General features: G+C 39.8%; 1 protein-coding gene across 6 annotated transcripts in view; it reads left to right on the top strand.

The window, feature by feature from the left end:
* MARK3 (microtubule affinity regulating kinase 3) overlaps positions 1–16540 on the top strand; it is an 84167-nt gene that overhangs the window by 25139 nt on the left and 42488 nt on the right. For all 6 annotated transcript variants that reach the window (XM_019518516.1, XM_019518517.1, XM_019518515.1 and 3 more), the window contains 3 exons: positions 8217–8265; positions 12334–12399; positions 15335–15405. In XM_019518516.1, coding sequence (XP_019374061.1) covers positions 8217–8265; positions 12334–12399; positions 15335–15405 — 186 coding nt within the window. The remainder of the gene's footprint in view (positions 1–8216; positions 8266–12333; positions 12400–15334; positions 15406–16540) is intronic.

Below are 16540 nucleotides of genomic sequence, written 5' to 3'. Positions count from 1 at the left end.
AATACAGCTGCCTCCAGCTGGTAAGTCCGGTGTGGTGGGAAGTGGGGGAAGGGGGCATGGTGGGGGTGGTGCAGGGCAGATCAACGCCCTTCACAGTGAGGGAGGGGGCAGGGCGGTGGGCCAGAGCTGTGGCTCATGGGATGGGGAGGTGGCTTCTGCTGCTGCTTGTATCCGGAGTGGGTACAGGGGTGGGGTGTGGCCCCTGCATTGGGGCAGGGCAGGCTCTTCACGCAGGGGCTGGACTCAGAGCAGGTACCTGCAGTGTTGGGAGAGTGCTGCATCCACCTCAAACTTGGCCGGGCGGCTGGAGGCAGCAGAGCTGGGAGTGGAGCAGCAGCAAAATTTGGCTGCATGCCGCTGGCTGTGCTCCTCACTTCCTGACTGATGCGCTGTGGCTGCATGCAGCACAGGCATTCGTTGGCCAAATTATCGGTCCCATTAGTCCAATAACCGATACAGACGGTTTTCTTTATATTGGTATCAATCCGATATCGGACCGATGTGTCAGTGCACCTTTAATTTTTTACAGGCAGTTGTGGATTTCATGATTTCCTTAATATCTGTGAAATTGGAACTTAAGTAGGTCTCTATTGATATATATTGGAAATCTGCGAGTGACCATTACTAAAATTTGCTTTAAGTTGCCCCATTTGTGGGAAGACGACCTGGAGGAGAGATGTGATAGTGTGTTGTGATTGCAGGATGGTTCAGAGAAGATTCTAAGGAGCAGAGAGAGATGTCCATGGAGCATCTGAGGAGAAGTAGTATCAGTGACAGCTTAAACTGTCTTTCAAAGATCAGCATTTTCTGAAGCTTGTGCTTTGAATTTAGCTTGAGTTAGTGGCCATCAGGCAGAAACCAAACACTTTGCAGGCCATGGGATTTAACAGCCAGCAAAAACTAAGGCTATATGTGCTCACTGACTCCCTCCGCCTCTCTCTCCAACCCCTGGCCCCTTTTGTATTTTTTCTTTTTTTCCCAGCCTGTACACATAGCCTAAACCAGTAGACGGCTTTTTTTCTGTTTTCACTTTAGTTGCAATTTGCTTGTGATTTTGAATTTTTGTGTTTTGCAAATTGCAGCTGCCCGTTTCTGTGGTATGAATGCCAGGCTATCTGTTTCTTAAGACACACAATAGTAGTGAGATTTGAATTTGAGCAGTAAAACATTTATTATTGTAAAGCAACCAGGTTTAAAGAGAAAAGAGACTTCCATGATCTTCGTCATATGGATTTCTTGTAAAACCTCTTACTGAAAGTCTAACCCAAGTTTTAGAAGTGTTGGGGTTGTGTGGCAGAATTTATAGTCGGTTCTGAATGAAAGATGAAGGTGTACAGTTTGCTTCATGCATACACGCCAAGGTAGAACAACTTTAGTAGTAGGCATAAAATATTCAGGATATGGGAGATAGCAAAAGGGAGGGGATGGTGCAGTGCGACTAAGCACTCATGCTTCAACTGTGTAAGATTCCTTGTGAGAGGCTCTAGTGTCCATCCTTCTGACTTCTACCACGTAATCTATTATTTTCCTACATATATACGTCTGCCACCCAGATGTGTTGGCCTGTTTCTGGTGATACTTGAGTTAAAATATGTGTAAGGACTTGCTTTCTAGTGCCTAATTACTACTGCACTGTTTCTACAGATTAAGATGAGAGACTTTAATGCTCTACTTCTCTGTTGGAAAGAAAAGTTGTTTTTTATGGCTTTTTCCATGATCGTATGGTTGTATGAATTAATTTTCCAAAAAGCCTTCTTGTTCTCTTATTCTCCAAGATGAAACGTGACTTTTTGAGAATTGGTTTTCGTATTATAGTTGCTCACTTCAGTCTCAACAAAATTCAGTGCATCTTGTTAATGCCTCTCTTTTTATAGGGTTTATAACTAGGTTGTTAAAATTAAATTATTTTTCCAGAATGACATGATTAAATTTAAGTTAATTTCCAGCTTTATTTTGGGTTATTTTTGCACTTGCAGTCAGTTGTCTTAGTGTTGAACACGATTACTATTACAGTATAAATAAGTTTGCCAGTTTCTTCAAGGATCAAAATATTAAATGGTTGAAGAACTCTGTGCAAATATTTGATTCATATAGAGGCCTTTCATTTATATTTAACCATAAGCCATGTCCTGTCTCTAACATGCTTTCTTTTTTAATACATGGATTAACTATCCCAGATCCACAAATGTTGCTTGCGTGTTTGTTGCAAATACTTTTTTCTCAGTTTATACTTGAATTATGACCTGTTTGGTGCCTAAAACTAGCCCGCTAAGCACTTTTACGATATCTTGTATCTTTCATAGCAAAGGTTAAATGGTTAGATTTTTCTTTACAGTCCTGTTGTCATTGAGATTATCTAATGCACTAATCAATTAATTTTGTTTTGTAAATACTTCTAATTTTTAGAAGCTGGCTTGGTGGGGGAGCCTTCCTTCCTGGGGACTTACTTTAAAGTGGTTGTGGGAGTTTAGGAGCAGTAATAAGGAGTCTGCATGTGCTTCTTGCCTCCTCTTTTCTGCTCAGCCTTTTCAATAACAATTTTGCTTAAATTCAGTTATTTTCCTCTTAGAATGAAATTCTCTATAGTTACCAGAAGTGAACAGATTAATATATATACATCTTTTTAGTAGGCGGGATAATAAATTTGGCGTACAGTTCTCGTACATAAAATATAAGTGGCGGAGATGAGTAGCTGTGCTTATTTCACTCTTCCTTATCTACTCAATCCAGCAGTGAAATCCCATGACTATACAAATCAAATTATAGTGGATTCATCCTTGCCCAAAAATATGCTTGCATGGTTCCCATCTATGTGAATAATAGTTATTCAGGAAGTTTGATTGTTATTCAGCAAGTAAGATTTGTTATGTAGGGGGGGTTGGGGTTTTTTTAATGAGGTAATAGGTAATAGTTCAGCAGGTACTAAACTTAATCCGTCAATTGTCCATTCATTATTATGAAATAGTCAGAGGCTTGATACAAAAGAACTTTCATAAATGTTGGGGGAAAAAATGACTTCCCATTTCTCACCAGAAAATAATATTTACAGTATCTTCTTAAACAGTTGACTGGTATTTTATGTCAAAGATTTTTTTAATAGAATTCAAAAAAAAAATAAAAATAAAAAAATCAGTGTCATACTGATTCCCAAATCCGGTGAGAGAGATTTTTCTTCTGGATCTGAATGTTGCAGTGGCGGGGCATTGACAGTGCTCCTCATGTCCCTGCTTTTATCTATGACATGTTTTAGTATGTTCTTGGTGTTTTGGATACTGTGTCCTGTATTTGTTTGCTGAGGTTAAAGTGGAGATTTTGGGGAATCCCTGGGTAAACGATTGCTTCTGAATGCAGGGAACTGGGCTCAGTAGTCCAGTTGACCCCTTCTAGTCCTATGTTATGAGAGAATAAAAAATGAAGTAAGGATGAAAATATCAAATGCATGATGAGGGTCAGAATTAATAATCTGCAGAATATAAAATTAATACAACCCTGAAGGATGCACGTTATATTTATTTCCTTGTTAATATTGGAAATTAGAAAATGTTGCAAGTAACAGTTTTTCAAGAAGCTTCTTTGCTTTCTGTTAGTCTGTCAAGGTTTTGTGCATTGAAGTTAAATGTCAGTATTGTTTAAGTAAGGGTATATAGGAGTATTAAGATTTTTTTTCAGAAAATATTGTCAGCAACTTTTTCTGGATATTTGATAACATAGGCTATTTGTATTTGGGTCGGGTATTGGACTGCTCAAATAGTTCAGTCAATTGACCAATCAAATTAGGTAAAAAAAAACAAAAAACAAAAAAAAACAAAAAAAACTTGCTGATGGGTCCAAATAATGCACAGAAAAAGTTTTCCCTTAAAAAATGTGTCAAAACAATATATCTGATTTATGTCAAGAAAACTACAAAAAGTGGGTTTTTTGGTAAAACTACTATAATTTTTGACCAGCCAAAAAATGCAGTCAATTGACCAGCTTGCCAACCCTAACTCATACCCTATCCTTGTAGATATTCTTTTTTTCTTCTCCTTAAGTCTTCACACAGCCATCAGTTAGGCCAGATATATAACTTTTTAAAATGCTTGTCAGTAGTTACTCATTTGAGCAAGTGAAGGATGTAGAAGCTTTTCTGAGTTTTTGTCTTGTTAATCCTGCAGCGTAGTACTTTTTGACCAGAATACATGTAATTTTGGGGTGCTTAGCATCTGACTCATGCTGACTTAATTGGGTTTTGCATTTTGACAGTTAGCACAAGTAGAGGAGGAAGAAGAGGTAGCTGGTTCTTAGGATATACCAGCTGCTCCAAGGAAATTAATTTAGGATGAGTATAGTTATTTGCACTGTTATTGTGGATTGCAGCCCATTTTTCAGTGTCCCATTCTGTATTATTTTTAGTTGTCTGCTTATTTTTCTCCCCCCTCCCCTCCATCAACCATAACCTTTCTTTTGGATAATCCCTTTGTTTGTACTAAAAGTCTCTTTTTCTAGATGGTTCTTTTGGTGAAAGAGCAGTCTTTTTTTTTTTTTTAATCTCCAAAATAATGGAATTGTACCTGGTATGAATCTGTCCCCTTTTATGCTTCATTAGAAAAGAACTGAATCAGGAATATTGATTTTTATCTCTTGCATCAAAGGACTCCAAATTGTTGTGTCTCAGACTTTGAAAGCTGACTGGAGACTTCTCATTACATAAGATACTACATTTAAATATCCATGAAATATTCAGGATGTATTATGTGGACACCAAATAAGAGTTGTGGTGTGCTCTCCAAGAGTATTTAGAGCATGTATGCATGTCACAAAAATAAACCTGTTATAGGTACTTCTCAACAGTATGTAGGATAACTGAAAACATTTGTGAATAGGTACCATAACAGTTTCATGGGGTTGCGGGGGAGAAACAATTGTCTTGGTTTTAAGCTATTATGCATTGTTTTGTCAACATTTGATGTTTCTGATTTTAATTGTATTTGAGCAAATGCGACTAAAATATCAGAAATGCACACTTAGATATTTGTCATCCAACATAGGGTCAAGTCACAGACCTGCACTTTATCTCTAATCCATAGCTAACAGAAAATATTTTGCTGACTGAGTTGTTAGCGTGTATGCAAGTGTCCAAAAAGTGCAGAATTTGCCCTTGTGACCATTACCTTGACTCTTGATTTCAGAAAAGCTTAGAAAGTCTTTCCCAAACATTTTTTACTGGATGCAGAGAGCAATAGACACCAGAGTAACTATAATTTTAGTATTTTTTTCACCTTTTTATTAAAAGATTGTAAGAGGATGTTCTTTCTGTTTTGTTGTTTTTTTCCATCACATGTTCTATTCCCTACCATTTATTTCTAGTTGGAGTTCCAGGATTCAGACGTGCTATATTTGTCCTGCCAATATCAGCTGTTTTAGCATGATGAAAAGCAACTGGCCACACATTCGTGCTGTTTGTTGTGCTAAAAAAGATGGCCAATGCGTCTCAAAAATGGTAGACCAGCTGCTGTTTGAGACGACAACTTCTTTATCGTTGAGACAGTTTTAACATGGGATCAGGTCTGAGGGACCCTGACTATCCCACAGTGCTCTCTTCTCTTTTCCTCTCTTCCCACTGGGAAACTTGGGGGGCCCTGCAAAAACCAGCTTCCTGGCACAGCCCTATTCCAGTTGGTGCCCAACAGCAACAGACAGAGCTCCAGCCACAGCAGGCAGCCCAAAACTGAAGCCTCCCGTGGTAACAACAGCTGATCAGACAAGGCACTGGTGGGATTCCCTGGGGGCACAGGGAGCTAAGGAGCAGCCCCTTAACACCACTGCCTCCCTCCCCAAGGGCATACTGTCTGTGGGAACTTTGTTGCCCTTCAGCCACCAGGCTGGGCACATGCACCCACCCATAGCACTCTTATTTTGTGTAGTACTACAGACTTTGTAGCACTGTAAATAATGCGTGTCAAAGGCCACAATGTAACCTGCCCCAGTGCAGATGACAGGATACATTAAGAAATGGTGAAACGGTTGGTGGGTGTTAATAGGTCTGATCTAAAGGAAACTTGCTGCAGCTTTATTATGTTTTCACCAAATGAGTGTGTGGCAGTACCATCTATCACTGTTATCATGGGATTAATTTGGCAGTGTCACTGGCATGGGAACAATTAACTCATTTTTGTCCATATACTTGTGACATTTTGCACTTTTCACATACTTGAAGGATTTCAAGCACACCATGGCATGTCAATTTTCCAGTGAAGTTGTGTAACTTAGTGTTTAAATGTATATGAAACCTTGACTTTCCCTTCTCTCTTGGAATCAAAGCAGCTTTTAGAAAATGATCAAGACTTGAGAGTTCTGACCATGTGGAGTCCTGGGCTAGCATGAGGGCATTTGACGTGGAAGAACAGTTTGTTGATTGCAGTGTAATCACACTGGCTAAAAATATTACTCGTTGTTCCTCATCCCTCAAGCCTCCCAAGACTGGACAGTGGTAAAAGGAACAGGCTTATGAGAACAACAGTATTTGTATTTCAGTAGTTGCACATTAATTGCTATCATATTTAGGTCATCTTTGTTAGAGGAACGGGGAACTTTTTGTTAAGAGAATTCATAATTCACCAGTATTAGGGTAGTAGTGCATATTAAAGTGACATGATGTCATTTTTCATTATTATAAAATTGCCCATCAGTGTAAGATAAATGCGTACAGCACAGAGACAAAGGGATGCGTTAGTTTAGTTTTTTTTTAGTTTTTAGGAAATGTAATAACCAAGATGACATTTTAATGTGCAACTTACCTTGTCTATGCATTTAAAAAAGGAGAATTGGTCATTTTACCTTAATAAAACACATTTATGGACATAGTGTATAGTGTTGAAAGTTGGCACAACTTTTGAAATGCTTTTGTAGGGAACACCAGATGTTTTTTCCATTTATCCAGGTAGGATGCAAACTTCCTCCTTGAGAAATTGCCATTCAATAATGCCATTCTGGGAGTCCAAGGAGTGCGTGCTCTGCACAGTAGATTGCTGAAGAATTAAACCCTTTTAACCTGTATGATTTTGGGACGTATATGATCAACTAGAGTCCTCTCCCTTTTGAAAGTATCAGAGGAAATTGGGCTTTATATGTAAAGTACTTTCCCTGGCTTCATAATAGCATTGTTCCCCAGTAGTCATTACTTGAAGGCAAATGCCATTCTTTTTAGCAAGCTGGCTTAATGTTCGAAAGTGTTGGTTTGACAATCCCATTTCAAATCTAGCTACACAACTCATATGGTACAGGCAATGGCAAATCAAGCAGCATGTGCTCTGCAGCTGTCTGAACCCTTACCTTTGGAGGGACGTTCTTCTAAGACCAAGAGATTCTTCCAAGATCTGCGTAGGTTAGTGGTTCTCAGCCAGGGTGCTGTGGTACCTTGCGGTGCTGTGAGATTCTTTTAAACATGTTGTAGTCTGCCACATTTACTATCAACTGTTATGTATGCAAATACCTACACAATTTGCAAGATAAAAACAGATTTCAAATAGGAATCCACAGTGTTAAAACATTCAGACTTGTCAGGATCTTTCTGACTTGGTTGCAAGAGAAAAAGTGCGCTAGTTTTTTTTGGTCAAAAAAACAAGTGAAAAGTAAGAGCTGGCATTTTCTGAGGGGTGACCTGATTGTAAAAAGGTTGAGAACTACTGGTTAAGAAATGGCCTGTTGCAACTACAGAAAAAAAAATTGCTGTGCTTTCTGTAATGTACGGCTGTTGTTGACTTGACTGTAACCAGCAAATAGCTGTCATGTCACATACCAGTCACAATCTTAAATAAATAAACCTCTTTAATATACTATTGAATTCCCAGTATATGAACATTTTGCAGTAATTGTGACTATAATAAGAGGTAACCGTGACTCTTTTTAATGATATGCATTCTGGTGAATTGGACTAAAACAAATTATCCAGACATTAAAGCCTCCATACATCTCCTGAACTATCCAGTCTCCTTTAAGCGCCAGCTTTTAAAAATATACTGCTAAATTACCTTTCTTCCTCCTGTCTACTAAATGTTCAGTTCATGCATTTGAAACTGAAATATGTTATAATGCTGTCTTCTCACATTTACTCTAAACTTCTGGTTTGAACTAATTATGCAGTTTTTAACACTAGGACAGCCTCTTGGAATAGTTTGTTAAATTTTCATTTATTTTTTTCTTCACTAGCTTATTCATCCTTATTTTTCTTTTTTCAGCTTTTCAGAGAAGTAAGAATAATGAAGATTTTAAATCATCCAAATATAGGTACCTCATGTTTCCTAATAGTTTTTTTTTTTTTCCCTACTAAACCTTGATCTTTGTGGAAAATGTGTTTGTTTTTTTATGTTCAAGTATGTGTGTAGAAGTTGAATAAAAGGCTCTACATCATAAAGTTCACTTAATAAAAAATGGTGAGAAGAGCATTTCATTTGCTTTGAGACTTTATAACGTGTAGAGGAGTGTATTTAAAAAAAAAATTGACTGAGCACTCTGTCTTGTGTTGTTCTACAGCCACAGAAATTACTGCAAATAGTTTGGACTTTCTTTTTTGGTTTGATGCATGTTTTGCTCCAGAATAAGCTTTTTGGAAAAATAAGCTTGTTAGTGGTTGAGAGAGCATTTTGAATGCTGTGGCTGCAAACGCACGTTCAAATATTCTGGGAGAATTTTCCCACGTTTTTTTCTAATAGAAAAAAACTTGCCTGGAGCCACCTGTACAGACACTTGAGTGCTGAAGCCCTTAAGATTGAAGAGCTTGCAGTTTTGATGCTGTGCAGCCAGAGAGGTGGGGTTTGCACACACCTCCGCATGTTCCACAGGCTCCCTTAGTCTTCCTGGAGGCGGCAGCAGTGCATAGGGCAGCCCTGATTGTCTGACCCAGACTGCCCATTGTCAATCTGTGTTTTCCTGCAGTAGAACGTGGGGATTGTGAAGGGGTCGTGTTCTAATTCATAGAATCATAGAAAATGAGGGTTGGAAGATACCTCATGGGATCTCTAGGATGGAGATTCCACCATCTTTCTGAATAATTTGTTCTACTGCTGTGCTACCCTCCTAGTGAGAGGGTTTTTCCTAATATCTAACCTAAACCTCCCTTGCTGCAACTTGAAATCATTGCTACTTGTTCTCTCATCTGCCACCACTGAGAACAGTCTAGCTCCATCCTGTCTGGAACCACCCTTCATGTAGTTGAAGGCTGTTATTAAAACCCTTCTCTTCTCCAGACTAAATAAGCCCAGTTCCCTCAGTCTCTTTTCATCAATCACACTCCCCTGCCTTCACACTATTTGCCTTGGCTTCCACTGGACTCTCTTCAATTTGTCCACATCCTTTCTGTGTAGTGAGCGGCCCAAAACTGGACACAGTACTGCAGATGTGGCCTTATGAGTGCCAAATAGAGGGGAATAATCACTTCCCTCAGTTTGCTGGCAGCACTCCTACTAATGCAACCCAGCATGTTGTTAGGCTTCTTTGCAACAAGGGCACACTGTTGGCTCATATTCAGCTTAACCCCAAGTCCTCTTTCAGCACAGCTGCTGCTGCTTAGCCAGTCAGTCCCCAGTCTGTACCAGTGCATGGGTTTATTCCATCCTAAATGTAGGACTCTGCACTTGTCCTTATTGAACTCTGTGAGATTTATTTTTGGTCCAATTACCTATGTCCCTCTGAATCCTAGCCCTACCTACTAGTGTATCTACTATTCCCCTTCCTCTTCATCTTGGTGTCATCTGCAGTTGGGTGCACTCCATCCCATCTTCCAGATTGTTGATGAAGAAATTGAACAAAACTGGCCCCAGTATCGGCCTCTGGGGCACTCTGCTTGATACAGGCTGCCAAGTAGACGTAGAGTCGTTGACTGCTAACTACCCTTTTGAGCCCAATGATACAGACAGTTTTCTATCCACCTTACAGTCCATTTATCCAACCTGTGCTTCCCTAGCTTGGTTGCAAGAATATTGTGGGAGACGGTATCAAAAGCCTTGCTGAAGTCAAGGTATGTCACATGTGCTGCTCTCCCCGCATCCACAGAGTCAGCCACTCCATCATAAAACAGTGGTAGACAATGTTTTTAGGCCAGAGTGCTGAAAACCCCCACAATGCATACCTTGGAAGGTGCTGGAGTGCTGGCATGCCAGAAAAACAAAATGAGGGCAGGGGGTACATGGCAGGATGCCCTGCTTGTGTCCCTGCCCCCCAGCCCTACTCATGGTCCCCACCCCCAGCCCTGCTGCCCCTGCTCCCCAGCCCTGCTCATGACCCTTGCCTCCCACCCAGAGCCCCTGCCCTCCAGCCCTGCTGCCCCTGTCCCCCAGCCCAGGCTCTGTGGCTGTCAGCAGCTACCCAGAACCTAGGCCAGCTGCAAACATCTGCTGCCCTGTCTGCCTTGGCCCCAGCTGCCTCCCAGTCCCAAACCTGGCCCCAGGCTCTGGGGAGGCAGCACATTCTAGCGATGCTCCCGCTGTCCAGTCAGTAATTCCCTGAATCTTCCTCCTTCCCTTTCTTAAAGATGGGCACTATATTTGCCCTGTTCCAGTTGTCTGAGTCCTCTCCCAATTGACATGAGTTTTCAAACATAATGGATAGCAGCTCTGCAACTATATAGTCAAATTCCCTCAGCACCCTCAGGTGCATCGTGTCCAACCCCATGCGCTTGTACACATTCAGCTTTTCTAAGAAGTCCTTAACCTGTTCTTTCACTATTATCAACTGCTTATCTCTTCCCCAGACTGCTGCCAGGTGCAGTAGTCTGGTAGCCAACCTTGCCAGTGAATACCGAGGTAAAAAAAGGCATGGAGTACCTCAGCCTTTTCCATTCAGTAAGGGACCCACACTTCCCCTGAACACTTTCACTTTTCTCATGTTGCTGACATACTTGTAGAAACCCTTCTTGCTACCATTCACTTCCCTTGCTAGCTGTAACTCCAGTTGCACATTGGCTTTCCTGATTTCATCCCTGCATGCCCAAACAGCACTTTTTATACTTCAAACTAGTAGTTTGTTCAAGTTTCCACTTCTTAGAAGCTTCCTTTGTGTGCTAGCTCATTAAAGAGTTTCCTTCTAAGCCAAAGCTGGTCTTCTGCCATACTTGCTAGTCTTCCTGCACATCAGGATGGTTTGTTCTTGTGTTCTTACAAAGGTTTCTTTAGGGTACAACCAGCTCACGTGGTCTCCTTTCCCCCTCAAAGATGGGCATCGCAGGAGTTCCCTAAGTGAGTTGAAGTCCAGGGTCCGTACTCTGCTGCTTTCCTTCTTGCCTTTCTTCAGGATCCTGAAATCCGTTATCGTGGTTGCTACCGTTCAAGTTGCTGTCCACTTCTACATTTCCCACTGATTCTTCCCTTGTTTGTGAGCAGCAGGTCAAGAAGAGCACAGCCCCTAGTTGTCCTCTACAACAGTTGCCCCAGGAAGTTGTACCCAACACTCTCCAGAAACTTCTTGGATTGCCTGTGCACTGCTTTATTGCCCTCCTAGCAGATGACAAGGCAATTTGAAGTCTCCCATGAGAGCCAGGGCCTGCAGTGTGGAACCTTGCACTAGCTGTTTGAAGAAATCCTCATCTGCTTCATCTTCCTTGGCTGGTGGTCTATAGCAAACCCTCACCACAGCATCACCCTTGCTGCTTTTCTGTCTGACCATAACCCAGAGACTTTCAACAGGCCTATCTTCAGTTTCATACTGGAGCTCTGAGTAATCTATTCTTTTACATAAAGAACAGCTCTTCCTCCTCGTCTCCCATCCCTGTCCTTCCTGAACAGTTTATACACATCTCTGAGGGAAATGCTGGAGGACTGTTCTTTTCTGAAAGAAGCCACAGCATGTACAGATGTTCTTCTGGGAGTTATTTAACCCTGGCTGTTTCCAGGTTATTTTTCTCCTGGAGTGGCCATTTTCTCTTTGTGGGGGAGGGAGCATGAATATTTGCTCACTCATGGTTTCTCCTGGGAGAACAACAACTCTTCCAGGGGAAACTGAATTTGTGAGGTCTATGTTAATGTAAAGTATTTAAAGTCACAGTTTTATGTCAGTCTAACAGTGTATTTCACATTTACAATAAGTAAAATTATTACCTATAAGTCTGTTTTTATGACCTAGTGCATTTCAAGCCAGAACTTTGTGGTTGTGCAGTTGGATCCAGACTGTGCTATTGATAAAGCATTAGTGTTTTCATTTAAAAGGAAGACAATCAAAAGTTGCTTTTTAAGAAATGTTGTCATATTGTTAAACATTGGTGTGATCACTTTTTGTTAGAGTCCTTCGTAAAGGTCATTTTAAAACTATACTATAATTATCCATAATCTTTCCATTAAATATCTGCTCTTTTCTCCTCTCTAGTGAAGTTATTCGAAGTTATTGAAACCGAAAAAACTCTTTACTTAATCATGGAGTATGCAAGTGGCGGTAAGTATTTCCCATTATGATGCAAAAAATCATAAATTGCCAAGTTCTGTGGAAGTTGTTTGTCTTGTAAGACTTTTCTTTTTAAAGTGGGAAATGTGAATTGCATAGTAGTGAAACGTTAAGATCTAGAGAAGATGTTCTTAAAGCCTCACCAAGTTTTAAACAGTGAAATGCCATTGCCGACTTGTTCAGACTTAACTTTGAAGTAGGATAATTTTATTTTGTAGTAGTAATGATAAAAGTGTGATAAAGCACAGGGGTGTGTGGCAGTAGGTTCCAGTAATTTATTTGGTACAATTGGGTATACTCAGCTGTAGAAATTTAGAAAAAAATATATATTCATTTTCAGGTGAGAAAAAGAGACAAAAGTCTGCCATGCTAACCCACAGCTACAAAAATCTTTTTGACTTCTTGCACCTCTACATCTCTCTACCGATATTTTTTTTTTCCTTTGAATCGTTAATTCCTGATTAATGAACCAAAAAAGGGGGGCACTTTCTATAGAGTGCTTTCACCTAAACAGCTGGAGCCGTGCTAGTCAAAAAGGAATAGCAGTCTGCTTGAAACATGGCATTGTTGTTAAATTTTGAAATCAGCTGGTGAAATTTTCACAAGTTGAAGCTGATCTTTGGTTTTGGTGGAGTTGTATGGAAGTTTTTCCCCCTTCCTAAAATTGACAAGCAGAATTTAAGCACTTTATTTCTCCTGTGCATGTTACATAGATGCAGCTCATCTCTGGGTCATGTTTTCTATAAAGATTCCATAACTGCCAGCGTAGATTGTCTTAACAACTGTAAATGAAGTCCAGGAAACACTAGCTGCATAGACAAGCTTTTTTAAAATGCAGTAACACTAGTGGGAAATGTTGGTTTAATATAAAGCTATCTGGTTTGCCCTTTCTTGCGGGCTGGATCTGGACCAGGATAGGGAAAGCCATGGCCACAACAGTTAAAACGGCCATCATTGACATTTTCTCACCATTGGGGCTCCATACCTGAGGTTTCTATGACAGGTACTGCCCCCAAGTTTCTAACCCTTTTTGGAACTCCATGGGCCAGGTGACCAGGTCCATGGGCTGAATCCTGCCCAGGCTGGGTAGTGCCTGCCCCTGCCCTCCCTCACACTGGGGGCCTTGATCTGCCTCCCCCACCCCTTCCACAAACTTACTGGGAGGACACTACTCTCCAAGCCATTGGGCTGCATTCCTGTAAATTGGCTGTTGAGTCAGTATCTGCTAATATGGCTGGTTAATAATCAGCTATTGGTATCAGCCAAGAAAATTATTTATCAGTGCACCCTCTGTTATACCTGTGGGGGGGTTTGTAGTCCATTGTACATCTTAAATTTAAGATAAATCCATTTCATTTCTGATTCCACATTGACTTTTAAAAACTATTGTATAGTTAGGTTTTTTTCCTTTGAGGTCATTTTGTAATAATCCATGCTTTCTCTTCTTTAAAAATATGTAAATGTTAACTATTTTACCTGCTTCTAAACTTATCACATTTCAGACACTTAAACTAAATGATTTATTGCTACCGAAACACTGATGTTGTGTATTTGGAGGCATTCCCGCTTCCATATCTAATGCTGTTTTTCTGTTAAAAAAAACCAAAAAAACAAAAAAACTACTTAAACCATGCTGTGACAAACAAGTCAATATTTCACAGGCTAGGTGGTAACATCTGAACAACTGGAAGAATATTTCAGTTAGGTAGCAAGTTTTAAAATGACATGTATTTGACTGTTTTAAAAGAATGCAAAACTTTCCATTATTGCTTCAGCATTGTCCTTCAGAAATCTCCAGCCTTACTGAATTGCACTTTCCTTCAGAATTTGGAAGTTATCCAGGAACCTGTTGTGCTGAAAAGTCTTTCCCCAGTATCAGACATGGGAAGCTTGTTGAAGCAAACCATGATTTATCAGTCTCTCTTTTCACCTAAATGGTGGGTTGTTGTGGGGGGGGTTTGAGGGGGCAGGGGGGCTGGTCTTATAAAGGAGACCCTATTTTAGTTTAACTACAGATTGAAACGGGAATCTGTCTTGATTATAAAGTTTTTTGTTCAGTTGGTTGGTTTTTTTGTGTTTGTAGATACAGGAATTATAACAGAGAATACTAGCATTTTTCCCTAGCTGTTTTTAAGCATTTTTGTCCTGAAACCTAAAACATCTACCATTACAATGTAGCAAATGTTTTCCCAGTGAAAAATCTCTGAAAGGGTACAGGTAGCTTTTAGAAGAGTGGCACACTACTTTCCTTCTTACCATAGGTAATTAGGAGCAAACATTTTTCCCTTCGTTTTGGCATCCACCTGATTTTATTTACGAGACTTTCTTTTATCAGGGATTATGATATAGTAAATCCCCTTTTGGTCTGAGACCAATTGAGTTTTTTATTTAAAGGAAAAATAGTACTTTTTACACTTGTTAGAATGACTTCTCAGATTAACTGAAAACTCCTGTACATGAGTGCAGAGGCTGCTGCAACACACTGTAATTACTCAATTAATTGAGTCTGCTGGAGCTTGGTAATTACCACGTTCCAGCTGCCTCTTGCATCCTGTGTATGTGTCCCCATGCTTCAAAATGGTGGTGGGGTCGCTTGAACTAAAGCTTGTTGAAATATCTTTATTTCAAGCATCCCCACCACCGTTTTGAAGCTTGGGGACACCAGTACACGAGATGCTGCAGCACTTTAATCAGAGCGACTCTCAGAGCCAGTCTGTTTAAAGTGCTGCCCTCCTCCACCCCCAGAGCATGTGTAAAAGTGCCCTCAATTTTTAGTTCACTTGATCTAGTTGCTCTAATTTTAAATAAATAAAATAGGTAACTTGCTGAGTTGCCATACCATCACAGCTTCTGAAATGAAGTAGATAGTATTCTAAAATATTTTATGTTAACAGATGTCACTTTCTTTCACATATTTCAATTGCAGGTGAAGTATTTGACTATCTTGTTGCACATGGTAGAATGAAGGAAAAGGAAGCAAGGGCTAAATTTAGGCAGGTATGTATGATACTCTGTTACTTTTAGCACATTGACATGAGTTTTTCCTTTGTTTTAGTCGTAAAGAGAACAAAGCCATTTTGCCTCCTGTGTTGGTTTTCCAGGTGCACTCTGGGATGCAGACTTTGTAGGATTGAATAATAGTGAAAAATCGAACTCTGTAGAAAATGAATTTAGAACGCTAAAATATAGTACTGTTAAAGACAGAGGTCAGTTGCACAGCCTGAAATCCAGTTAAAGTGCTTGTATGTCAAAACTACTTTGGTGTTCTGGCTATTAGTTCCTGTATCCTCTGTTTCTTTAAATGGAGATTTCAGTGCTCTTTGGAGATCGAACCTTCTTGCTAATCATTCAACTACAAGCACACCTGCTTTAAATCAAAACAGAGTTGGTGAAAATGTGAGGAATCGATAGAAGCACAGGCTTCCTTTTCATGCGAAGTAGAACTTAAAACAGATGCTTTAAAAATAAATCCTGAGAATTTCAAATTTTGTCATTTTACCATTAATAACGTAGGTCTGTCAGAGGAGTTCCTGAGATGCAAAGTCCACACATTCAGTAAACCAATAGTAAGAAAAGCTAAAGAAAAGCAAGTAATACTGTAAATAATTTGGATCAAATCCTCAGCCTCCTAGTACCACTTAGTCTACAGTTCAGATCCTGCAATCAGGTGACTTGGTTGCATCAATGAAAAAGCTAAAGTTTGCTTGCTTTCTTTGTCTGGCTCAATGATGCAGAAATATATTTAGCCATTTATGTATTTAGTATTTATTTCTATCCTCTTGGATAAAAATCCATGTTGTTAGTTTTGAGATCTGAAAAAAAATTATTGCCATTTCAGAGTATGCTAAACAGTAAATTAACATTTTTAACTGACAGCATAAAACCCAGTGAATATAGACAGTAACTCAGCATTTTTATTTGTAAACTTTGCTGGTATTCCCCGAGTGACTACTTTACAGTTCTTCCTGATAATTTCTTGTAATGAAATATACCATCCACAAACAAAAATGCAAAAGGAAAGGATCTGGAGCTGACTTGATTCTTTAAAAACAAATAGGAACAGTAGTAGCTGAAAGGAGTTGCATGATTTTGATGGAAAATCAAATGTGTCAAAAAAAAAAAAAAAAAAAAA

Source organism: Gavialis gangeticus, unplaced genomic scaffold (assembly GCF_001723915.1).
Source record: "Gavialis gangeticus isolate Ggan-Ray unplaced genomic scaffold, GavGan_comp1, whole genome shotgun sequence".
In the NCBI taxonomy this organism is placed as follows: domain Eukaryota; kingdom Metazoa; phylum Chordata; order Crocodylia; family Gavialidae; genus Gavialis; species Gavialis gangeticus.
This window is presented reverse-complemented; position numbering and strand designations above follow the sequence as displayed.